General features: G+C 32.5%; 5 protein-coding genes across 10 annotated transcripts; 3 read left to right on the top strand and 2 right to left on the bottom strand.

Annotated features, from left to right (window-relative positions):
* Nucleotides 1-177: 177 nt before the first annotated feature.
* Nucleotides 178-1,816, top strand: LOC135836002 (stromal cell-derived factor 2). Its single transcript, XM_065350548.1, has 6 exons — nt 178-429; nt 549-744; nt 812-936; nt 1,009-1,105; nt 1,173-1,358; nt 1,431-1,816. Exons 1-5 carry the CDS (start codon nt 354-356, stop codon nt 1,336-1,338), a joined length of 660 nt encoding a protein of 219 aa, XP_065206620.1. The 5' UTR covers nt 178-353; the 3' UTR covers nt 1,339-1,358; nt 1,431-1,816.
* LOC135835997 (uncharacterized) lies at nt 1,673-7,115 on the bottom strand. 4 transcript variants are annotated; one of them, XM_065350540.1, is made up of 13 exons: nt 6,929-7,115; nt 6,532-6,855; nt 6,220-6,459; nt 4,716-4,951; nt 4,530-4,648; nt 4,250-4,458; nt 3,859-4,179; nt 3,682-3,773; nt 3,400-3,615; nt 3,189-3,329; nt 2,976-3,113; nt 2,653-2,905; nt 1,673-2,579 (listed from the first exon to the last, which is right to left on the bottom strand). In XM_065350540.1, exons 5-13 carry the CDS (start codon nt 4,547-4,549, stop codon nt 2,440-2,442), a joined length of 1,530 nt encoding a protein of 509 aa, XP_065206612.1. In that variant the 5' UTR covers nt 4,550-4,648; nt 4,716-4,951; nt 6,220-6,459; nt 6,532-6,855; nt 6,929-7,115; the 3' UTR covers nt 1,673-2,439. The 4 variants fall into 4 exon arrangements, with proteins under 4 accessions (XP_065206612.1, XP_065206614.1, XP_065206611.1 ...); XM_065350542.1 differs by lacking the exons at nt 6,220-6,459; nt 6,532-6,855; nt 6,929-7,115 and having other exon boundaries at nt 4,530-4,623; nt 4,868-5,913; XM_065350539.1 differs by lacking the exons at nt 6,220-6,459; nt 6,532-6,855; nt 6,929-7,115 and having other exon boundaries at nt 4,716-5,912.
* Nucleotides 7,116-7,228: 113 nt separating this feature from the next.
* Nucleotides 7,229-13,530, top strand: LOC135835996 (putative uncharacterized protein DDB_G0282133). Its single transcript, XM_065350538.1, has 6 exons — nt 7,229-7,463; nt 7,554-7,747; nt 7,822-8,019; nt 8,095-12,509; nt 12,598-12,705; nt 13,038-13,530. Exons 1-6 carry the CDS (start codon nt 7,441-7,443, stop codon nt 13,137-13,139), a joined length of 5,040 nt encoding a protein of 1,679 aa, XP_065206610.1. The 5' UTR covers nt 7,229-7,440; the 3' UTR covers nt 13,140-13,530.
* Nucleotides 13,531-17,306: 3,776 nt separating this feature from the next.
* Nucleotides 17,307-20,328, bottom strand: LOC135835991 (dnaJ homolog subfamily C member 1). Its single transcript, XM_065350530.1, has 7 exons — nt 20,148-20,328; nt 19,930-20,066; nt 19,525-19,845; nt 19,339-19,448; nt 19,122-19,262; nt 18,510-19,047; nt 17,307-18,421 (listed from the first exon to the last, which is right to left on the bottom strand). Exons 1-7 carry the CDS (start codon nt 20,167-20,169, stop codon nt 18,338-18,340), a joined length of 1,353 nt encoding a protein of 450 aa, XP_065206602.1. The 5' UTR covers nt 20,170-20,328; the 3' UTR covers nt 17,307-18,337.
* A 281-nt stretch (nt 20,329-20,609) lies between these two features.
* LOC135835994 (ecdysteroid-phosphate phosphatase-like) lies at nt 20,610-24,018 on the top strand. Of its 3 annotated transcripts, none has more exons than XM_065350532.1 (6): nt 20,610-20,765; nt 21,573-21,652; nt 22,179-22,269; nt 22,341-22,556; nt 22,643-22,894; nt 22,969-24,018. In XM_065350532.1, the coding sequence occupies exons 2-6, from the start codon at nt 21,590-21,592 to the stop codon at nt 23,211-23,213; spliced, it is 867 nt and encodes a 288-aa protein (XP_065206604.1). In that variant the 5' UTR covers nt 20,610-20,765; nt 21,573-21,589; the 3' UTR covers nt 23,214-24,018. The 3 variants fall into 3 exon arrangements, with proteins under 3 accessions (XP_065206604.1, XP_065206606.1, XP_065206605.1); XM_065350534.1 differs by having other exon boundaries at nt 20,619-20,671; XM_065350533.1 differs by lacking the exon at nt 20,610-20,765 and adding an exon at nt 21,193-21,477.
* The last annotated feature ends 297 nt before the right edge of the window (nt 24,019-24,315 follow it).

Raw genomic sequence — 24,315 nt, 5'->3', positions numbered from 1 at the left:
TTTTAAAAAATGATTTGAGTATTTTTGCTGTTATTCTATTTTTTAATGCAGAAAAATCGTATCAAACTGCAATTTAAAATTATCTGAGTGAATTTGTGAAAAGTTTCTAAAAGAAATTTCAAGTTCGGTAGCACTGCAAATCAAAAAACCGTGTTTGGTTTTCATTGGTTTTTGCCGGTTGATATTTTGCTGATTACAATGAGTAAAAAATGTATCGAAAATGAAAAAAGTTTAATAATTTGCGATAATTCTATTAATTTACGATAAATTTATTACTCACGATGAACACCGGTGATTCTTTTACGTAATGAACGTTTCGTGTCGGAGTTATCGTTTAAATTTTAGTCATCAAAATGTTTGTAAATAATTGGTTACTTTTCCACGTCGGATTCCTGATTAGTTTTGTTCAACGAATACCTTTTATATATGGTAAATTTTCCTTTGAATTTATTACATTACAATGTTTGGTCTCTATATTACTAATACATTGTGCTATTATATCGTTGCATTCGAATTCACGAGTCTAAGTGAACGTTTTTGTTCCCCAGCTAAAAGCCCAGATCACGTTACCTGTGGTTCAGTATTAAAATTATACAATATAGACTACAAAATAAGATTGCACTCGCATGATGTCAAATATGGATCAGGAAGTGGTCAACAATCTGTTACGGGCACAACTGTCCCCGAAGACATCAATTCACACTGGGCCATTAAAGCAGTGACGGGTCAGACCTGTGTTAGAGGGTATGTAACTCAATTATTATTCATTCAAAAATTACTAAATAATTTCAACTGTGTGTCTTCATTTTAGCGAGTCAATTAAATGCGGCGATACAATTAGATTACAACACTTGTCTACCACCAAAAACCTACATTCACATTTCTTTAGTTCGCCTTTGTCAGGACACCAAGAAATATCGTGTTATGGAAACAATGGTAATTGAATGATAAGGTTGAGTGTTTTATGTTGAAAAATGAACACATTGTTAATCAGCGATCATTTTTCAGGTGAAGGAGACAGTGGAGATCATTGGAAAGTTGTATGCGATGATGAATATTGGAACAGAAGTAGGCAAGTGAAATTCCAACATGCTGATACGAAAATGTAAGTTGAAAGTTGTTATATTAATGTCATGTCAAGTGTAACTGTTATTAACGAGTAAAATATTCAGGTTTCTAGCCGCTACTCAACAAACGTATGGCAGACCCATCAGTGGTCAACATGAAATAGTCGGTGTTGGAAGACAAGATGCTTATGGTACCGCTTGGAAACCAATGGAAGGAGTATTTATTCATAAGAGTGATTTCAATCCTAAAGAACTCCACGACGAACTTTGAATGATGTACTCAGTTTTAAGGTAATTAGGCTAGCTGTTCCGATGTTTATCGAATATCGATGAAGTGTTCTGAAGCGTTATTTTTTTTTACAGGAACGGCATTGCACAACTTTCATAGCGTTGAATCCTTTGACATACTCGGACTTGTAAATAATATAATAGACGCCATACGTTGTTGAATATTGTACATATTTGTTACTTGATCTTTTGTTTTTTTTCTTATTACTTATGAAAAAATCAGTCTTTCTAAAAGTATTGAATAAACGCGAATACTTTTCAAATTGTCAACAGCCTGTAAGTACAAACGCCGCATACTTAGTTTTTGTGAAACATGAAAGGTCAAGAGGAAAAAACTGTGTTCTTTTTCAACTCATTTTCTTCGTTTATTAAAAGAGCGATTACATAAATAAATAGTAATTAATTTGATGGTCATTATAAGACTACAAAAAGAAATAAATTTTCATTTTTTTGTGTTTCAATTATCTACTATGTGTATGTAGGCTAATGAAATACGAGTAAATATTGGTGAGAATTCCGAATCAAAATCGAAAGCATTAAGTGATGTGTTTTCAATTTGAGTATCTAAAATACCACTACATTAAATTCTCATCTCATTTCATCTAAGTATAGGCGTTTAATTAAAAATAAGAACTTAAACGATACAATAATTATTCAAAGCGACCATTAAAAGTAAATGGTAACTACATTCTATGCAATTTGACCTGAAAAGTACAAATAAGGACGAAGAACACAAATATAATAGAAAACAATTTCAATGAAAATAATCTGAGTATTTCAAAGAAAACGACTTTGGTTGTACGGAGAGATACTAAAAGAAAGAAAAAAAACATGAAAATTGTGATATGTGAAAAGAATGTAAAAATGGACGATGATGGCAGAAATAATTAATATAAAACTACATAAAGAGGTGCATGGAAGGAGATGATTGAGTAAGTAAAAATCGAATCACAATGATAATTAAAAGCAAAAATTAAGTTCAAGAAGAATACTGTCGTTTGCGAACACAATACTGATACTTATTAATGATAAAACAAAAGTATAAAAAGCAGTCTAATTTTGACAAGAAGTTTGGTCGTTGTTTTCAAGTTTGTATGATGAGTTTTTTCTTGCTTTTCGTTACTTTTGTCCCCGAAGATGCGCCATGAGTCTTTTGCAATGTTTTCAGGCTTTTTTCTGGAATATGCGAAACCACAGAGACGATATTTTGCCCATCTTTCATGTCTGAAAAAACACATTGCATGTAAGATTGAAGTCACGCAGATTTTGCAAACGCTTGTTGAATCAAAAAAATTACCTCTAATATCAGAATGTGATGATTCAGGAGCATCATTTCGCTCAATGATTGACAGTAACTTTCGTCCTTGCAAGCCGGCAATTGATTCCATAGCAGAATCGTTACTTTCATCAGTGGCAGTTTTACCGAGTACCTGTAATTTTTGCTCAAATTCTTTGTGCAACGTTAACCATTGATTTTCATACGAACGTTTGTTTTCATTAATCATCATATATAATCTCCAAATTAGAAACTTTTGACTGGAAATTTCGGCCTGAAAAAAGTCGCTCGATGTAAAGTAAATAGTATATTATTTTCAAATGCCTTCCTACGGCTATACTCACATCTAATTTTAGCAATTCTTTATCATATTCAGAACTGCATTTTCTCATTTCCATAATATTTTTCAAATAAGTCGTCATGAGATACCGTATTTCATTCAACGATAAAATATGTAAACAATCGGCAATAACGGTGTCGATCTGAAAAAAAAATTTCCCACAGAATTAAAATATTTTTCGGATAAAGTATCGAGTATTTAGCGTTGAGCAAGTTACTTCATCATTTAACGAATATAAATTCTGTATATCGTGCCCCAATCTCCATCCATTTTTTATTTCGATTGAAGCATCGATGATTTCAAAAGCAACATCTATTTTCAAACTACGCTTGAATTGTGCACTCGAATTTATTTCATCCTGAAACGACTTAAATATAGTATCATTTTGTCTCGAAAATACATACATCCCCCAGCAGAGCGCTTCTTACTTTTTTCATTTTACAATTGATATTTTCACGAGAACGTAATAACACGTGCCGAACTTCTTGTAAATGGCGGATTTGCCGGTCAATAGTTTCGAAACGATTGTCATTGTTACACTGCTGACAAAATGGGACGTATTGCATTTGATTATTCTGAGGTAGCATTCTTTTAGAAATGCGACTAGCATCGATCGACATAAAATCATCTCTAAAATTATTGTTCTGAAAAATTAAACAAGAAATTAGTAAATAACAACAATAAAAACATGAAAACTAATCAATACTTACATTTATAATATTCTCCTGCTCCATGGCATTAACATCGAGACCCCTTTTTTTCTTCGCGTTATTGAACAAATCTGTCCACACTCGTTTATAATCTACAAAAAAAAAATGTATAAAATACTCAGAATTTAATTACGAAAACACCACACAAAATCAGCGGATGCATGTTAGAACACTAACCTTTATTTTCTAACCAAGTCAAATACTCGCGAATTTCCGCAACATTGAAGGAAAAGGTTTTAAACCAATCCGTAACGAAACTATCATTAAATAATTTAAAATCGGTCATGTAATCCAGCAAATCTGAATCAACCTGAGATAAATGACTATTGGTTTCAGATTGAGGTCGATTTTCAGAATTTTTCAACGCATCCTTTTTCTTTTCATCGAAATTGAAATAATTCTTATTGTTATCGCCATCCGTTAAAGGAAACCGAGATTCGGAATCAGATGCTTCCGATGAAACAGAGGAAGAAATCTTCTCATTTTCTGATACTTCATCTGAAAATACGAAATTTCTTTGTGAATTGTGAACTTCGAAGAAATCGCACGACTGAATTACGGAAATTACCTATTCTAGGAAGCATCGAGCATTCAGGAACATTTTCGTTCACATCGAGTTGAGAATTATTAGAGCAAGCGTCGCTGTATTCTTCTTTAAAACAAAGCCATTGATCAATGAACGCTTTATCGTCCGGTGTTACAAAATCGTAAAGATGCCGGAATAAAACTTCAGCCGAAGTCACAAGTTTCAAGAGCTGATCATTATTGAATCGTAAGCTGTGAAAATGATTTATCGAAGATGAGAGAGCATGTTTAGAAATACAATGAAATTACAACAGATTACTCACTCGGTGTAATCGTTCTCCATGACTAAATTGTTACGATGATTACTTTACGTGCACAAATATAACGTCAGGGACTTGAAGAATTCAAACTGCTCCACTGTAATGAAACACAAGCTGAATCACTGAAAAATAAAATAACAGTGATACAAATAATAAAGGAACGTACAATTGCAAATACCAAGAACTTACTCAGAACAGTCATTGTTTTCAGTATACAACTTGTATGGTAGGTATAGCACTATTCAGCATAACACAATAGAAAATATGAAAAGCATTCAAAAGTATTCTTATATGTTGTAAGGAATAGTAAAAACTCGTTGGTAGAAATGTAATATTTTGACCTTATTCTTTACGTCTTCTGTATACGATATCATGCGATGAACTGAACTGATCATCGGTCGAAACTTGGTCACACAATCTGAAAACTGTGGTCACTTGAGATGAGAAGACCAAGTGAAAAATGGTCAACAATGTAAAAATTTTAATTCATTCATGACTCCGTAAAATTTTTAACAAGATTTTTCATTTTTCAAACTCCCCTATCATTCACAAAAAATGAAAATAAACAACCATAAACGAATTACGAAAAGCAACCAACTAACAACGAATCAAAAAGACATATGCGATTTCTTCGATTTTGATTGGCTGATTTTAAAAAATGTTATCATTAAAAGTTTTTGATTGGTTTTCGGTTACGCTTTGCTGATAATGAACCAAAACACCAAAAGTTTATCATCCATTGCAAAAAGTTTTTATTAGAACTTTAAAAGTTGAAAGTTGTTCATTTATGCCTTACGGTGCAGTTTACTTAAATGAGAATCGAGAAACGTATAAGTCAAAGTGATATAGACCAGTACAAGTGTCTCCACTCCCATAAGCCGCTGCTTCCGTAGATGGCCGTCGATTTGATGTAACGCAAAACTCTACCCCTAGGTGGCGCTGCATGTAGGGTGGATAAACAATTTCCTGAACTTCGTATTCAAATTACGCAATAATAGTGAAGAATGATGGAAAATGAAATCTTGATTAATTTTTTTTTTTTAAATATGCATAATAATTAAAATGGAAATGAAAAAAATTATTAATAAGCTACAGAACACAGTAACAGAAGTCATGGCTGAAAAAAAATATCTAGAAATCCAATATGTTTTCAGTTTTCTTTTCTTTTTCATTGCAAGCGGTGACATAGCTAGGATTTTTACTGAGGGCAGAACAAAAATGAAGTTGGGTAAGCAATTTAAAATTTAAATTTGAAAACTGAAAAAAATGCAGTTCTTATTTTCGTTTCAAAATTCAAATTTTCACCGACAATGGGGTCAATTTTTTAGAAATAAGTGAATGAAAATGAAAATCGTAGCTCAACAAAGTAATACATCACGGAAATGAGAATTTTAATAGCGATTAATTTCTGCGAAATAAAGATGAAATTGTTCAAAAAATAAAGAAAAATTTCAAAAATTTGTAATTGATATAAAATTTATTGATTGTACTGATTGTAGTTGATACGTGACATTTTTTTCAAAATTTGATATGAGATACAATTACAAAAATTAAAATTCATGTTCAAAAAAGTCCCAATGATCACCTGTACAAAATTTCAAAAAATAAAAGAATATAATTTCAAAACTGATTGCATTGTATTATAATGATGAGAATCTGGTATTGATTTAATTGATTTGATTTATATTATTACTTCAACTTCGTGAGATTCTTTTATGATAATTTTTTTATCAACTCCTCGCTTCGCACCATCCCAGTGTAGGAAAATGAGGGTCCGATCTTCTGCAGCATAAAAATTATGCCACCCCGGAGGAAGTTGAAGTTGCCTTGCACTGAATTCATCTTCCAAGGTATAGGTGCTTTGCTCAATATCCATTAAGATGTTTTCTTCGGAAGTAGACGGAGGGTTGTTCTCGGAATCAGTATCAAATATCTAGGATAAGAAAAAATTTAAGCATATTATATGGGACATCAGAAGCAATGTCCATGAAAATTGAAAAATTACCTTTTTCCTGCTTTTTTTCACGTTGCTTTTTGTTTTTGATATTACGGAGATTGACCTTTTTTTTGGCGATTTTCTTTTCATGGTGCATTTTTTTGTAAGGTATTTCGGACAGTTTGGGAAGATACTGGGAACTGCTCCTTCCTTCAAATAAGCTTTATCCCGCTCCAATTTAAAGGTTTCATTATCTCCATTTTTATCTACTAAAACTTGAAATTGTTTCACCACTTCATCATCCCGGAAGTGTAGTTCGCATATCCGGTCCCCTGGCTTCACACCTTCGCGAGGAATACTTCTCTGCCATTGTTTCAAAAAATCTGGTGGACCCTGAAATTATAGAACATCAAGTTTTCAAACCAATGGACTTGGTCATGTCGTAACTCAAATTTTGGCTACTTACTTTGGGCACTGAAAATGTTCGCCGTTTAGGTTCGCCCGGATAACCACTTCGGCAATTGGGTACGCAGCAACAAGGCGTAACTATTGATTAAATTAATTAAAACCATACATCATGTTGTCAAAATTTTCTAAATTTACTAAAATTATGGTGAAAAATCAGAAAAAATGCATTGCTTGTTATGGTTGTATTGATAAGGATAATATCCACAACGCTGCCAGCGCACCCTATTGGAGAAGTTTTGCGTGAACTCAGTTTCTGACTGCCATTTATGTTGGGAGTGGAGACACTTGTACTGGTCTATATCACTTTGGTATAAGTATTTGCTGTACATGTGTGTTGGAAAAATACCAAACTAAATGAAGTCATCCCAGTGTGACTGAAGGATTACGATTCTCATTGATGCCAGCCTCAAAATATCTTAGTTATCTCAATTTCGGTTATCAGTGGAAAAAATGTTGACAATATTGGATAAATAGACCGTTCTCGAGCCACAACTTTATTTTTGAAAAACTATGGGAGGAAAAAAAGGACCAGAGTAAGTGTTTGCTGTGGAATGCAGCATGTAATAGGTAATATTACCGATTTAGACCGATATTCTAACGTATTGTATTGGATTGAATTACAGGAAAAATCGAAATTATGAGAAAAATCGCCGAGATAGATTCAATAACCAATTCGTCGAATTGAGTAAACTGCTGCCGGATTTAAATTCATCGATAGTGAAACTAACCAAAGCCGAAATAATTGGAAGAACTATTCAATATTTGCAAAACACTCAAATAAAGCATAAAAAGTTGGAAGATGAATCTGAAAAAGAAAGTATGTTCCACAAATTTTTGGTTTGTTCATTTTTTAATCAATCATATAATTTATTTTCTGAATCCTTATAATAGAAAATCATATTGATGAATTACAAAAACGAGTTGCTGGGTTACTTCAAATTATTAAAGAACTTATCACACATCTTCGTAAATTCGATGGAAATTTTCCTGCTTCGCTACCTTTTGATGATTTTGTATCCTTTAAAGAAGCTTATACGAAATGTAAAAGAAAATATAATGAAAATAACGAAAACGAAGATACCAAAAAAGGTAAAGAATAATTATTTATTTTAAATATTTTCCGTTCTTGGAAAATTTCTTAATTACAAATGTATCTTTCTTCAGCCAAACTGAATTCAATTGAGAATACAAACCCCGAGTCTGAAACCAATTCAACAATTGCGAGTTCCACTGAAAGCAGTATTATTTCAACCACCACTGATACTACTTCATTAGAAAATGTACCTGGTACAGCTTCACACAATACAACTGCGCGTGTTTCGTCGGTTGAAACTGTTCCTATTGTGCAGTCATCGGGAACATCTGCCGAGCCACCAAAATCCGTTAATACGACGGTAATGAATCTTCAGACTCCTAGTGTTCTGCGATTAGACTCGAATTCGTTGATTTTACCCAGCGCCAATATTTTGGCTGTGAATGGTCTACAGAATACGGTAATCAGTCCCATCAACAGTTCACAGACTTTACTGGTGAATAAACAAATCACAGTACCTACGTTAATTTTGATGCAAAATAGTAACGTCTTCCCTGTTTGCTCTGTTCAACAAGTCGCTGTACCGCAGCAAAGATCGCAAAAACTAATTGTACCGAAACAGTCTGCTATCTCAACAAAAACCACCTTCATAAACAAAAAACCAATCCCGGCGGTCTGTTTATATAAATCTACAAAATCCGAAAATGATCCCTCTTCAAATAACGCTTCTAGTTCTGTTCCAATAAAATCTAAAAAAAGTAGAAAATCTAAAGGAATTTTGGTGAACTATCCTAAACGTAAACCTCCGATTAAGAAAAAACCTCGGACTGAGAATCAGAAAGAGAGCGCGGAATGTACCGAACCATCAGCAACAGCAACTGAACCGAGTGCACTGCCGACTGAAAAAGATTTCCCTGCGTTGGAACAGTTTGATAGTAATGAGAAATCCGGATCAAATGAAAATGATACATTCAATATGGAAAACTGTTATTCTATGAATGAAAGTACCTTCAGCGAAGGTAATGAAAACAGTAAAAATTATTCTTGTTCTGAGAACATATTTGATACCAACGATACGCAAAATTCAAACGAATTCAACGCTAAGAATGTACAATTCATCGATTTCTTTGAGAACAGCTCTACTAGAAGTATAGAAAACTGTACTGAAAATGTTCATTCTATGGATTCTTCGCAATATTTGAATCCAGCGGAAAATACGTGCGATAAAATTGAAAAGTCTGCGTCGAATCAAAACGTACTAGATATGAATTACAAAAGAAAAGAGAATTACGACGATCACTTGAATATATGTGCTAGTAACTTTTCCAGCACCAATATCAGTTGCGATGGCTTAGAATCAAATAGGCCTAAAGAGGCTGAATTGAAAAGCACTAATGAAAAGAATGATTCGATTTGCACGAGTGAATCCGTAAATCATGAAAAAGGTATAAATTCTATATACCATCACCTGCCAACCTCTTGCGGCGTATCTAATGACTCGCTTTTGATGAAATTTGTCCCTAATGGTTCGACGTCTAGTTCTAGTCACGACTGTAATAAAAATTACTCTCAACCAGTCACTATGGAGACGAATTTTGATAATTCTATTATGAAGGATGTGCATAAAAATAATACCACCGGAGAAAATGTACTGTCAAAAAGAAAATCCGCTGATAAAGAAATCGCTCCTTTATCCATACAATGCAACGTACCTGAGAATAAATCCATCTCTAAAGAATTGAGTTTATCCTTGATGGATGAAAAGAAGCATTACGATAATGATTCATCATTTGACGAATTTTCCAACGATTTATTCACCTCGTTACAAGTACCTGCAAGTGGTCAAAATACTGATTCTATTTCGCCAACAGCTGCATTTTTGTTGACTTTCCCATTAGTTTCAAGTTGTAAAAACACCGATTTATTGCCGGAGCACGAACACGAAGATGATAATGTTCATACAACGGCGACCACGTCAACCACAATTTTGCAAATAGGAAATTTAGAATCCCCTCCTACTCTATTATTTACTTCTAGTAAATATTCAAACCGTGAGACGCAGAAAGCTGTTGGCGATAAATTGAATTTCTCATGTAACAAGCCGGATGAATCATATTCCGCTACATTTTGTCATAGTACCGTTTCTAATTCACTGGTCAACGATTCGAATAGTGCTGAGAATTCGTCGACTTCACTCAAAGAGAAACTCAGGGAAAGCTGCAAAGAAAATGATATCGGTAAACAGTACCTGCCGATTGGACGTTCAGATGGGTATAACTTCAATGATGTTTCATTCGGTCAGAAAAATACTTGCGTTAACAAAGATATTCTACCTGTATCGCAGAATTTGCCATTTTACGCTCCATCGAGTACAGCTGCAACCTTCCCATCGTATAATATATTCACCAAATACAATGACATTGCACCTGTTACAGCATCTTACCACAGTCTCGGATCACAACCATTTTCTGTAACCAAATCAGTGGCCAGTGATTCAGTCAGCGATTTCAACTCGTGGGCTACAGTACCGCCAGTTTACAGTCAAGAAATCGATTCGTTGAAAGATAAATCCAAACGAGACAAGTGGACGTCAACTCATTCGTTTAAGAATAAACTGAATGACTTCTCTGCCAATATATCAACGTTCGGATTATCGTTGAATGATTTAAATACAACGCAGCTTGATCGGCCTAAGGTCGATAAGACGAAAAAACCGCAAAAACCAAACAATACCAAGCTGGTCAACTGGATGACATCGCCGGATCTTAAAAATACTCCAGATACTTCATCTCAATCGCATTCTTTAACCGACAATTTCCTACTTCAAAAAGACGACTCGATCGGTACGAATACCTTTATGAACAACCCTGGTATAACTAACGTCCAGAATAATTCATCTGCTTTTGGAAACGTTTCGTATTCATCTACAGATTACTTTTTGGATAATCAAAATTATGTCGAGAATCAAAATCTAACCAACGCAAAAGTTACGTATTCGTCGTCAAATCCTACGAGTTACTCGTGGTCTCCGTCCAAGAGTACGCTGCCGACTTTGCCGCACTTGGATACTCATAATATGATGATACCGTCAACATTACCCACGTTAGTAGGCGATTTAGCTTTAGGTAACTCCAGTACCAGCGGGCCGATAGATAAAATCTTCAATAATTACGATTTATTACCGAAGAAATGTGCTCCTGAGGTGGATAAAACGTCAAAACGTGATACGTGTAATAAGAATTATTGCAAAAATGATCGAATTCCCGTTCATAATGAATATATCAAGAGTAGCTCTCAAAGTACATTTTTATCGGTGACTCAGTTGGTCGATGATAAAGATCGTATGCCGGACGATAAATTTTCTGGTAAAAATATCTCCAAGTCCAACGTCAAAATAGGCGTCACCGCTGGTATTGAACAAGCTTGTAGTTTCGATAACGATCTCAATAGAGATAAATGCAATTATTTGAGAAACAAAGAAAACTACAGTACTGTTCTGAAACCTGCCGAAAGCGCTGATTATTCCAAGAAGGCCTACAGTAATGCTCCCGTCAACTCGTCCTGCGCTACAAATTCGACCAAAACTGACATCAGTAGCAACGAAAGTACTCTGAAAAATAATCATAATTCGAACATGAAATGTAAAAGTAAAGAATTGAAGTACAACGTTAATAGATGCTTAGCCAAAGAAAACAAAAAAGAAAGTCGATCAGCGGTCGCTTCATCGCATCAGAAACCTTACGATTACGGTATTCAGACTCAGAACAATGCAACTAACTGTGATAATATGTTAAATAAAGCTGTGAATCCGCTATCGAATAAAAATAGCAATTACAGCGCCGAATCTCTGATTAGCTCGAGCAATCATCAAAATTCGTGCTCGTCGCAAAATTACTTCTCCTACGACAACTCTAACTACGCAAATTGCTCCAGCAACGATTACTCGAGAAAAAGAATCGAACCAGAGACTGATGCTTCGTTAACGAATGTTGGTTACTATACGAACACTAATTACGTGTATCCTAATAATTTTCAAAGTTTCAATAACTACGGATTTTCCAATCAATGCTACAATAATTATTCGAGTCAAATACAACCTTCCGGCCTACAGAAGAAAAATCAAAAAGAAGATATTTATAATAAGCAAGATACGGATTGGTACGCTCCGCATTATAATTCTATCGTACCAGGAGATTTTGGTAATCATAATAAATCGACTGATAAATGTAAACAGTCGTTTACAGCGAATAAATGCCCTGCAGTGCAAAAGAATTCGGTGAATAATTCGAATCCCCAAAACTCTAAATATTATAACTATAATGCCAGTGCGTTGACGAATAATTCGACAAAAGCCAATTGCAGCTTTAATACTTCTTATTCGTTCAGTCAGTCGAGTCAGCAGTGTTCTGAGATCACTTGTTCGGCTCCAAATTACGAAATGAAATCTAATCGAAATACCGCCGCCGTGAATTCTAATAACGTACATACTGCCACCAGTTTAACCAATTTCAATCTCAGCGCCATTTTCCCGGAAATCAATGATAAAGTAAGATAAAGTTACTATAATTACCTTAAAAAATTTCGGTGAATTTTATGCGTTTTACCTTACTTAAATATGTTTAAATTTGTTGTAGCACTGTAACCAGAGCAGACCTGTCAATACGATTGGAAATGATAAGAAAGATACAAATTATTGCAACAAAATCAGTATGGATGAGATGAATTATAACTATTTGATACAGGTAAATATGTAGTTACATACGTATCTACTCATTCGTGTGTTTTATAATAATCTGAGAATTGAGCGTACGTCTACGTATGTAAGATAGTTTTGATAATTTAAAATCCTTTTAAGAGCATAGAAAAATGTCTCTACGAATGAAAAAATTGAATTATACTCCGAGGAAGTAATTTCTTCTTCAATTACTTTCGAAGTCCAAACTTACCTCGGAGAAAAATTTCAGGCGTACGCCTATAAGTACTGCCTACTCTTCTCATAACACTGAAGAGGAACTCAATTTTCAAGACACTCTTAACATTTATAAATTGAAGACTCATTTTTTTCATGTTTCAGCCATCTATCGAGAATAATATGGAGACGGTTCCAGTTTATGGTTCTACTAGTTATCAAATGCAGCATTTTCCTGATTTCGGTAATCGTAAATCACATAAATGAGAATGAAATCCCTAGAAGATTATGATGGTTGTTGAGAATTTGGGCAGCTTGAGTATATATTCATCTTATAAGCAGAATAGTAATGTAATCGTGAACGTGAAATATACTTATACGATAGATAGTTCCTACAGAATTCCGAGTGAAAATTTGATTTCATGGACATAAATTTTGAGCATTTAATTAAATAATTTTGTACCTATTTAATTTTTAAATATATTTTTTGGTTGTTACTTATAATTATTATCGATGCCTAATTTTGTTATGCATTTTTATTTATCCAGATGGGAAAAATGTATTTATTTTTTCATTTTGACTGTTACCATATAAAATTTATTTTTACAGTTATTATAATAAGTTGAACTGTTGATTAAATAAATTTTTATCCTCTTTATTAGGTACTATATCTCTTGTTTAAAACTCTTTAAAAATGTTTTTCGAGAAATTTTCACAAAAAAATAATGGTCATCGGAAAAGAAATTTCAATTTTCTTCAGAAATGAGACGAAAGAATAGGTTTTGTGGATTAGGTAGGTAATTCAAATCGATATAAATATCTCAAAATTCAGCATAAATTTTTTTTCAAGTGTAAAGTTATGAGTTCGATGACTTTGATCAGATACCTACGTACATATAGGTACCTTCTTTTACAGATCAGATTGATTAGTAAAAACACATTATTTCAATCATTAAATTACGAAGTAGCAAGTAACTTGCAACTAAGCATATCATACTGACAAGTACCTATCAACATATTATAATGTACTTGACTACGCATATCTATACACTAACCAACTTATATGTAGATACATATTTTTAAAACTAAGAACTAAAACCACAAAACTTACATTATTCGGGTCCATCAGATACCTACTTATATTTCATTAAAATAATCGCGTAAAAATTCCTCTCGTTGAATCGTTGAAAAATGCAGCGTGAAGACGCCTTTACCTGACAGTATTAGGTGCACTCAAAAAAGCCGAATACCGCCGGGTAAGGCGTATACAAAACTGCTTCTACAGGAGTCAATTTACCACTCGAACACGAATAAACATTCTTCGTCAACGTGCACAATATTGTATCTACCATACGAGCACTGAACTTGGTCACAAAACATTAGTAGGCAATATTAAAATTAGAAAATAACATTTCCTACAACAAGTTAGGTATACTAAAATATACCTCTGCCATTTCACGACATTACAAATTATGGTACCTAACTGTAGAACCGAGAACTGAGGACTGAGAACTGACGAAACATTACCGTCGAACAACGTGTAGGTACGTTTCTTATCAACAGAAGCCATTGTAAACTTCCGATGAAACAAAGAGATAAACTGTAAATGAATTTGTTAAAGTGATGAAACATTTATCACCACATCATTATTCATCACTGTTATCATTATTCGATAATTTTCAGTACAGAATGATCCGAAAATCTGCTTTGTCACGATCCCTCGGTTGGTATACATATAATGTATGTGAAACAATTCCTAATGCGAGTTAAAAATTTTTGATCCGTAGTTTAACGTTAATCTGTAGCAAGGTCAGGGTTTAGAACAATGATCACGTAGATAATTCATTTGGGGAAAAAAGATAGTTTATCGAAATTTATTTACTTCTTTTCTTTTTGCTACCTATACCTACCATTTATCAACTTCTTGACATCGATTGTATGTAGATAGGTATGACAGTTGTATTGATAGGCAGTAGGCAGTGTAGGCACATTTGTTTGCAAAATTCTTTTCAAGAAACCAAATTTACTGATTAGGTAGGTATACATTTTCAAAACCGTGTTTAAAATACTCGTACGATGTCGATAAGACACCGAATGACGCGCATTTCTGAAAAAGCTGATGAATTTCAAATCTCCTCAGATAGGAACTTCAACTACCTAACAATATCTATATACTATGCACCTAAGTATGTAGTGTGACTCGAGTGTGCACAGATGTGGGCACAGTATAAAATCTTTAAAAAACTTTTAAAAATAACAAGAAAATTATAAAAAAAGAAAAAGTATAAACCTACGTCACACTAATATAACTTGAATCGTGATATAAAATAATTATCAAAATAAAAAAATGAAGTATGTAGATAATATTTTGAAGGAAATGAAAAAAATTAATCAACAATTGAAATGAAAGATAGGTACCTGAAAACATTTTCTGTGCATTCTTCAGGCTCTTCGTAGGCGTAACTCAGCCTCGGAATTCTGTTCGTAGAATATTAGAAACTCAAATGTTGGTTTGGTATAATCCTCGAACGAGGTAGGTAATAACTAAAAATGAAAATTTAATTCCTTTTCCATCATTTTAAGATGCGATAATCCTATTGGTATAAATGTACCGATAAAAATGATAGATGAAATTGAAATTTCATTAAACCTCCGGCGTAACATTTCTGGGTCAAGGAGCATAATTTAATAACGTATATTCACCAATAATTTCATAAAATATGGCAGCTGTATCTAAAATTAATCTACTAACGAGTGATTCAATCAAGTATCAGTATTTGAAGATAATGAATTATTTCTTAAAACTAAAAATGTAATTTGTATTCGTGTTAAATTTACCATGTTGGATGAGTTAGTCTGCTTCATAGAAAAATATGAGCATATCTGCAGCTCTGAAAGTTTACTAAAGGTACCTCATTTCAAAAAATAAATAGGTACACATTTTCGAAATCGAGATCCACAATTTTGCACAAAAAATAGCTTACGAATTCTTCTAAAAAAGCTCATTCCATGATCTCATACCTATCAACAATATTTTATCTATAGTACCATTTTACTTTTTACTTTCAAATTTTCTATCGCGATTTGATACGCAGCTTCACTAATAATTATCTATGTTCATGTAATTAGAAGCAATAATGCAATTTAGAAAAAAAAATGTTGAAGGAAGATAAGATTAATTGAAACGAAAATCAATTAATTTGGTGTGCTGGATTCATGACTGATAACTAGATAGATTTATAGATAGACTAGGTACTCACTCTGAGATTTGAATATCGAAAATTAATTAATCCAACCAAATTACAAAATTATGTTTGTAAGGCTAAAAATTTTGTAAAATAATTCCTTGTAGACAACAATTAATATCCAAAGTAATAAAATTCACGATATAGGTGCCTACCTAGTCGTCAACTGTTGATTAATTCTTAAGTCATTATTTGTCTTTCCGTTATGAATGCCTTATCGTTATAATAGATTCATTAAATTAAAATTTTAAATGCACATAGGTATTCGGTAAGGACCTACAAACGTAGGTAGCTGTAGGTATACAATACCCCATTGGTAATTGTGGAAGTATAACACAGCGATGAAGAGTGAAGAAAAGGTCACAGTATGAACGAAATACCAATCTTGTCTAATATACCTACGTACCTAGATATTTGCAGTGTTTGTAACGAATTTTTTATCTACGTACGACGAAGTGGTGACAACAAAAGGAAATAATTTTTCAGACAGCTGAAGGGTCGCAGTCGAAAACATAAAATGTTTCTTGATGAAGGTGAAGTATGATTTTGTTGGTGAGGCTACAACTCTAAAATTCTATTCTCATTCCCCACTGAAGCGATACATGTATGTATTTCAGGTAACTTTCATCAACTAGTAAATTAGGTAATATTCATCAGGATGGTGCTTTCCTAGTAATACTCTAACGAATTCGATTGAATTATTTCTAACTGATTTGGTACCTACATTTTTACACTCTGTAAAATAAATTTTCTTCCATGAAATGTATCGAACTTCCATAAATGCAAAAGGTTCGCAATATTAGGCCAAATTGAAAAATTTTACGAAGGTGGAGTTACCAATTCATTTTACATAGAGCTGCTTTGATGGAATCATCTGATGGATACCTGTCCCAAGCAAAAAAGTCCAATTCCTTCTTTAACATTCCATCTTGCCTTTTTAAGAAGATATAGTTACGAGTGAAAGTATTTCAAAAATTAAAATTATTTAGGTCATCTTATTCTAGATATAAAAAAATTAAATGAGTTGATCAACGAACTATCTCAAATTTTTCTTCCTCTATACGAGTAGTTATGATGCAAAACAGATAAGTTACGGAATTTTATCAAAATTTGATACTTGAAAAAAGATTCGTACCCATTTGCTTTGTAGCATTTCAGAAGTTTAAATTATAAGAATTTAGTTGAAGAATTTAACACGAATCGTAATTATATATTTTTTAATTCATCGAGAAAAAATAGAAATACAAAATAGAAAAACAAAAACACTTCACTGAAGAAATTCTTCACACAAATAAAATTCTTTCAAATTATTTTGAGGTACGTAATAAATGAATATTAATCGAAAAAAAAAGCTTAACCACTATTCATATAAAATTGAGTAAAAAATCGGAAATTAACCAGGAAAATGAACATGTAAAAAAATTAACAAAAATATCTGCTCAATTTTTTCACAATCATTTGCACTCAAAATCAAACAGATAGAAAATATTTCATAATATGAAGCAATTACTTAAAAAACAACGCACAAGAATACAATGTTTTCACGAAATGAATAATCATAATCAAATGGTGTAAAATCTACGAAACAGATAGATAGGTAGGTAGGTAATACTCACACACGACGATGTAGGCCTATGTAAATTTTATCAAAATTAGCAAAAGAAGTACTTATATTACAACGCTTAGGATAGTAATACTTCAAAATAAATTACCTTAGTGGAAATTCCCATAAATTAAAAAATGGTAACTATTGAAGATGATTTTGATAAACTCTACGTTAATTAATGTGCGTAGATACCCTTTATTACAACCTTCGATACTTATTGTCGAATAATTTAACTTTTATTGAGGTATATTCTTTGATATTTTAGGGAAAAAGAACTTGTATAAAAATTCAACTTACGTGATCTCCTTTTTGAAACAAAGTTTTGGCAAATCAAAATTACTCCGTACAAGTAATACATAAAAATGAAGAAAATATCATTATTATACACGAATTCGTAGAGAATTTTATATAAACCGCGAGCATGAACAATTAATTTCCACGTACTCATATAAAAACGATTACATGTAAACCAAAGTTCAATTTTTACAATGATTTCGTGTTCCACCACGATAAGATAACGTTGCAATGTTACCAATCTTGACGTATTCGCAGATACGTATAAAATAATCACAGTTGTTTTAATTAGTAAAAAAATTCCTACATTCGTTTCTGTATTAGCTGTTTTCTTGAGCTTCTTCGACGGTTTTTCTTTGCCTGACCATCGACGCTATTTTTTTATAACGAAGCATACACTCCTCCTACAATAAAATAAGCCAAAAATACACGTACTTTAGAAAATGAATACGGTTAGTCAGATTATTCTAAATTGTGACTATAAAGACTTACTTTAGTTTTTCCAGGTACGCAATTGGCAATTTTTTCCCAACGATCGTCAATTGTTTTTTTGGAATATTTATTGAGAGCAGTTTCAAAAGCTTTCTGTTGAATTTGAGTCCAATTCGAACTTTGCTTATTCTCCTCTTCTCCTTCAACGTCCACAATTCCTAATTTACCACCCCGAGTTTTCACTTTTTTAGGTTCGGGTTCTACATTTTCTTCTTCGTTTTCAGTAGGTAAACGAAAATCGTTGTCTTTGATTTTATTAGCCATATGAGTAACTTCGGATACCGTTCTATTCATAGCATCGGCAATCTTTTGCCACCTTTCCGATTCACCGGCGGGATACTTTTTAACTAATTTAATTAAATCTAATATGTCATCGTCCGTCCATAATCCACCAACGATAACCGGAGAACTTTTGGCGATTACTTCGTCAGTTTTTTTATTCGTAGTTCGCTGTATTTCTGGCTCATAGCTGACTAATTCTGGAGTAAAGTCAACTTTTTTTGGTTTTTCGTGACTGGATTTTGAATACGGTTCAGTTCTATAACATATATTATTCTAAATTTAAGTATCATTACAGCGACAGATTAGGAGACAAAACATGCATTTAAATACCTTTGACGAGTTTGCTCTTTTGGCATCTTTACCGTAGATTCTTTATTCCAATCTTTAATCGTTGAAATGACTAGTTTGAAAAGAAAAATAACTAAAGCTTTCGTAATGTAACATATTTGAAAAGGTAATGTGTTCAGTACACTAGAACAGAAATAATATCCACAAATTCAGTGACAATTGTTAATTACTCGAATAATTAAAGACGAACTACGCATACCTCGGTTTCTTAACATTAGACTCGATGAATTCGTCTGAAAACGAAATGGTATCAGATTTTCCCTTTTTCATTTTTTTCACTTTTTTGTCTTTGGATTTGAGCAGTTCTTTCTACAACACCATTTAAGTTATTCGTTGAGAAATAATACCATCAAAATACATAACAGGCGAATAAATCGATACGTACCAACGTATACTTCTGTTCGATGTACGATGCCCATGCGACCAAATACTGTCCAATACTGATAATAACCGTCAAAATCAAACACATTTCTAGCAATCCCATCTTCCGAACTCTTCGATAATAATACACGGCTTGCCTCCAATCGGGCATACCATGTTCCAGGAATTTATCATAATACTGACGTTTTTCGGAACTTTTTAAAATTTCATATGCTGTAACGATGTGCCGGAAATCCTGATCTGCTGTTGGAGAAGGATTTTTATCTGGATGTAAAGCCAGAGAAAGTTTACGAAATGATTTTTTGATAGCATTCAGATTGGCATCCTGGAAACAATTTTATCGTAAATATTGGCGGCGATCAAGTCAAGAAAACGAGTTGAACAGCTTTACTGTTCAATTGCAAAATACCTGAGTAACGTTTAACAAAGTATAAAAGTTCTGTTTGACATCATCAACAGCATCAAATACTTCCAGTTCATCGTTGTTCCATGAATAGACGTGAGTATACAAGAAATTGTGCAGTAAAAAAATCAGCACTGCTTTCTCTAAAACATAAATAGGTGATACGTTTTTTTTCTGAAATAGAATTTTATACGTTAAGTGACAGCAATTTAAAGATGACATACCAATGAACATTCTGAGTGCCATAATTTGTTTGCAGATTTGTGGAAGGAATTGAAGGAATTCAGCCAACTTTCATGATGAGATTTCAGGATGCAGAAATTTTGCAAAATTTTGTTTGCATATGGTAATTTATCATCATCAAAAAAAATGATAAACGTGGAAAAATCATCAGCTGTTGCACAGGTAGGTAATGTTAAATGATCTTCGCATTTTAAATTTCTCGTCGAAATGAATTTGTTGTTTTTATTTGTAATTTATTATGTCGGTATTAGGTATTGGAATAAAACTGTTATTAATTAGATTTTGAAGAATATAAGTAATTTGATAAATTGAATTTCACCTTTAAAGAAATATTAATGCAAAGAAAACAATATTTACGGTTCTTGTTTTTCTTCTGAGAGGGATGGTCATACTACGATTTTATTTTTTGGTAACCCTGTGAGTAATCATCTTGTGTTATCACTTTTATCATTTTTATCAGCTCCTGTCAAGAAAAATCTCAGACCGTTTTATTAAAAATGAAAAAGTAATTAAAATGGTTCATTAATCGTGTTAATCGATTAGTTTAATAATAATAATAGTTATAACAGAAGAAAACGTTCCTTGTTACAAGGCGTAAAGTGAGTTTTTGTTTTCAATTTCTTTTTACACCTTTCCAAGAAAAACTGCACGGAGCATAATTTTACGACAAACATTCATCGAAAAAAATTCAAAATATCGAAAACTTCAACAGTTTTTCAACCTAAATGGTATATTTTGAACAGAACAAGTGACAGGACAGTCCTGAAGGCTGAAAGTTGAGACGAATTTAATCATTTTTTGTTTACACAATTATATCTTCTGTCACTCTATTTTAACCTTGAATTAATTTCTGAGGCAAATTTGCTAAATAAATTGGATTTATCGATTTTTAATACGTTAATATTAAACGCTTAAAATTTAATACTCCAAATTGTTTATCAAGGAAGGTAATCAGCTAGAAATCTATCAATTAATAACGCTACGCTTTAATTATGCTCCATAACGTTCATGAATTTATAGAGATGTTTTCACTTCAGTCTTTTAAAATAGCCTTTCGATTACAATACACTGGTAATATTTTTATCAATTAGCGTTGAGAGCTTAGGTGTAAAATGAATTTCTATTTAAGTGTCGTTGTCATGAAAATATCGGTTTCAAAATTGGCAGATTTGTTGTTGAAAAAATTTTTGTCCGTTTGTTTGGTTTGAAAAAAATGCTCATAATGCTCACAGTAGTTTCGTAATTTTTTCTAAAATAGTCATTTATCCTTTTATTCAAAGAAGTTTAATTTTTTTATTGTTAATAATATAGGTAAATGGGTATATTTTAACCACACATGCAAATTTTAAAAATTGTACCCATTACAGAGATATTGAATTAAGTATGTAATTTTTCTTGTAATTTAGGTTCAATATTTGTCTCAATGCCTGTCTTCACTGGTTATTCGATGTTGAAAAAAGCCGAAGTTTTTCCGACAAACGGGCAGGTAATATATAGCTTGAAAATTATATTTTTAGAATAAATCACATTCTATAATGTAGTTACTATGGGATTACTCCACTAGAATGTAAGTACCTAAAAATATATTAACGAATTCAATCTGCTTCGAAGTAGGTTGGAATTCATAAATTCGTACAAAATAATGAATAATATTTAATTTTATCTGCGTTCTCGTGGTATATTAATTCCTCTTAAATTGAATAATTAAATATTTTTCTACGGCAAAAAATATCAGATAACGCTATCAATGTTTGTATGCTAGTTTTTGTATGATTTAGGTTGGCCTTATTTAAAATTTATAATGAGTTTTCGTTCAATATAAATACTGCATTTCATCATTTTGAGATTTTTTCTATAAGTTAGGTATTTGTTATTAAATTCTTATTTATTTTTTTCTAAAACATCATCTTTTCTGTTTTACTTCTCTTCTTCTCTTTAAAACAACGATGTTATAAATCAATTAATGGCAGGATTCACTTCCCTTTGTATAGTTTTATTTTTTTTATTTACAGAAAACTAACACCAACATATATGTAATGCGCCATGCAGAACGAGTCGATAATTTGTTTGAAAACTGGATATCAAATTGTTCTTCAGCTGATGGTGATTACTCAAATTCCATTTTTTTTAAAACAATTTCTTTCGCACAATTATTTTTGTTTTTATTTTTGTAGGAAAATACGTTCGATATGACTCCAACATGCCAATTAGTTTACCCAAAAGAGAAGGTTCAATCGAGTCATTTAGATTTGATTCTCCTCTAACAAACATCGGGGCTTTCGAGTCGTCGCTAATAGGAGAATCACTCGCATTGGCTGGTGTGAATATTCGTCACGCTTATAGTTCTCCGGCTCTAAGATGTGTACAGACTTGCCACAATGTTTTCAGAGGTAAAATACATGCTTACACTTATTAATAAAAATGTTTCGACAAAGTCGACTATCTCATAATTTTAAACGAATGTATTCCATTTCAGGAGCAGGAATAAACGACGTGTCAATTAAAATTGAACCGGGTTTGTTCGAGTGGGTTAGTCTGTATGCCGGTATATATCCATCGTTCATGACTCAAGAAGAATTAGTTAACGCTGGTTTCTTTATTAATAAAAATTACCAACCTTTGTACTCCTACGATCTCTTGAAAACTTTACTGGACGAAACTAGCGAGCAGTACTATCAACGAGGTTACGATGTCGTCAATAAAATTTTGAAAGAAGTGTCTGAAAACGGTGAATATAATATGTATTTCATGAAGTACACTCGAGTCTTAGAATCTCGAACTAAATCTACGATTTTTTCATAGGCGGTGGAGATATCCTTCTTCTGGGTCATGGTTCAACGTTGGATATATGTTCCAGACAGTTGATAGGCTCCAAACCTAGAGATGGGGACGTAATTGGACGATTATTGTACGAAGTTCCATATTGTGGTATGATTAAATTGCAACAACTAAACAACCAATGGAAAATTGTTGATAACGATGTCCCCGGTATCAGTCATTCTTCAAATAAAGGGTTCGATTATAACATTTTACATAATTTTTATTAAAAATAGGACTTCACGAATCAGTTACCCGTGCAATATAGTTACTCGATAATTTTTCTTCCATTTTCGTTGTACAATGTACATATTGTTTGTTATTGATGTTTTTGTTGTTTTTATTTTTGAAATGTAAACTCTCGATTGGTGTGCTCTCGTTGTTACACTTCATTGATAGTGTTATTGTTTAAAGTCTCATTGTACCCTAATATTTCGATTTCCAGTCTTTTGTACCCGAAACGATGAAACTGGTTTATTTTAATTTTTTAAACTTCCGTAGTAACTCAAAAATAAATACTCGAATCAAAAAAATCATGTACATATATAGCTCAGGAATTTTCTTTATGAAATTTTCTTGTAAGAAAAATACCCTGAATTGAAAAACGAATTGAATGAAAATTTTATTTCTACCATCTTGGATTTTCACGATCAGGTCAACAATGACTCCTTTGAGGGGTTAAATTTTCTGCTTGTATGTGCTTTGCCTTGCGAGTAGGAGAATAATTTTGTTGTTTGTCTAGTCTTTGCGATATTTAAGTACATAATAACTACGTTAATCAGATGCATAATCGCGCTTTTCCTTGTTGCAAAACACTAGCTTGTACCTACTCATTACAAAAAATATGTACTTGTCATTTTTTTCTTTTTTCGAGAAAATTGATTGTAATTTGATGTTCTAGTAACTGATTACTTTAAAGCGATTTTACTTTTATTATGTACCTGGTGCGTGGTTACCACGGTACAGAGATAAATGTTTCAAGTAAAACGGACCTCTTTGTGATATTATTGAATAAATGTTGTTTTTACCGATTAATTGTACATTGTTTTGTTTTTCAAAATTTGATTATGTATAGTTATTAGATGGAACTGCTGAACTGATACAAAAATAAATCCCCTAGTGGATATTTCGTGAAACTTCTACCAGAAAAAGATCATCAAAAACTGTTTATAGTCCATTGTTCATTTTTCAAAAAAATAGAAACACATTTCTACCAACTATCAGAATCATAGGTACTTTTAGAAACCAGTTTTTTTTTCAAATTCCATCCAGCTCATAAAATCTTTATACCTACTGGTCCTACTTAGGTAATGAAGATACCTATCTTTAAAT

Source organism: Planococcus citri, chromosome 2 (genome assembly GCF_950023065.1).
Source record: "Planococcus citri chromosome 2, ihPlaCitr1.1, whole genome shotgun sequence".
Lineage (NCBI taxonomy): Eukaryota > Metazoa > Arthropoda > Insecta > Hemiptera > Pseudococcidae > Planococcus > Planococcus citri.
This window is presented reverse-complemented; position numbering and strand designations above follow the sequence as displayed.

Coding starts and splice junctions, on each gene's coding strand:
- LOC135835996 (XM_065350538.1), top strand. CDS start 7,441: ATGGGAGGAAAAAAAGGACCAGA. Junction 7,748..7,821: donor AGATGAATCTGAAAAAGAAA/GTATGTTCCACA, acceptor TCCTTATAATAG/AAAATCATATTGATGAATTA. Junction 12,510..12,597: donor TCCCGGAAATCAATGATAAA/GTAAGATAAAGT, acceptor AATTTGTTGTAG/CACTGTAACCAGAGCAGACC.
- LOC135836002 (XM_065350548.1), top strand. CDS start 354: ATGTTTGTAAATAATTGGTTACTTTTCCACGTCGGATTCCTGATTAGT. Junction 430..548: donor ACGAATACCTTTTATATATG/GTAAATTTTCCT, acceptor TTTGTTCCCCAG/CTAAAAGCCCAGATCACGTT. Junction 937..1,008: donor ATCGTGTTATGGAAACAATG/GTAATTGAATGA, acceptor ATCATTTTTCAG/GTGAAGGAGACAGTGGAGAT.
- LOC135835991 (XM_065350530.1), bottom strand. CDS start 20,169: ATGGCACTCAGAATGTTCATTG. Junction 20,067..20,147: donor GGCACTCAGAATGTTCATTG/GTATGTCATCTT, acceptor TTTATGTTTTAG/AGAAAGCAGTGCTGATTTTT. Junction 19,846..19,929: donor CTTTGTTAAACGTTACTCAG/GTATTTTGCAAT, acceptor AATTGTTTCCAG/GATGCCAATCTGAATGCTAT.
- LOC135835994 (XM_065350532.1), top strand. CDS start 21,590: ATGCCTGTCTTCACTGGTTATTCGATGTTGAAAAAAGCCGAAGTTTTT. Junction 21,653..22,178: donor TTTTTCCGACAAACGGGCAG/GTAATATATAGC, acceptor TTTTATTTACAG/AAAACTAACACCAACATATA. Junction 22,557..22,642: donor TTGCCACAATGTTTTCAGAG/GTAAAATACATG, acceptor ATTCCATTTCAG/GAGCAGGAATAAACGACGTG.
- LOC135835997 (XM_065350540.1), bottom strand. CDS start 4,549: ATGGAGAACGATTACACCGA. Junction 3,616..3,681: donor AGCAGGAGAATATTATAAAT/GTAAGTATTGAT, acceptor TTAATTTTTCAG/AACAATAATTTTAGAGATGA. Junction 2,580..2,652: donor ATCACATTCTGATATTAGAG/GTAATTTTTTTG, acceptor GTGTTTTTTCAG/ACATGAAAGATGGGCAAAAT.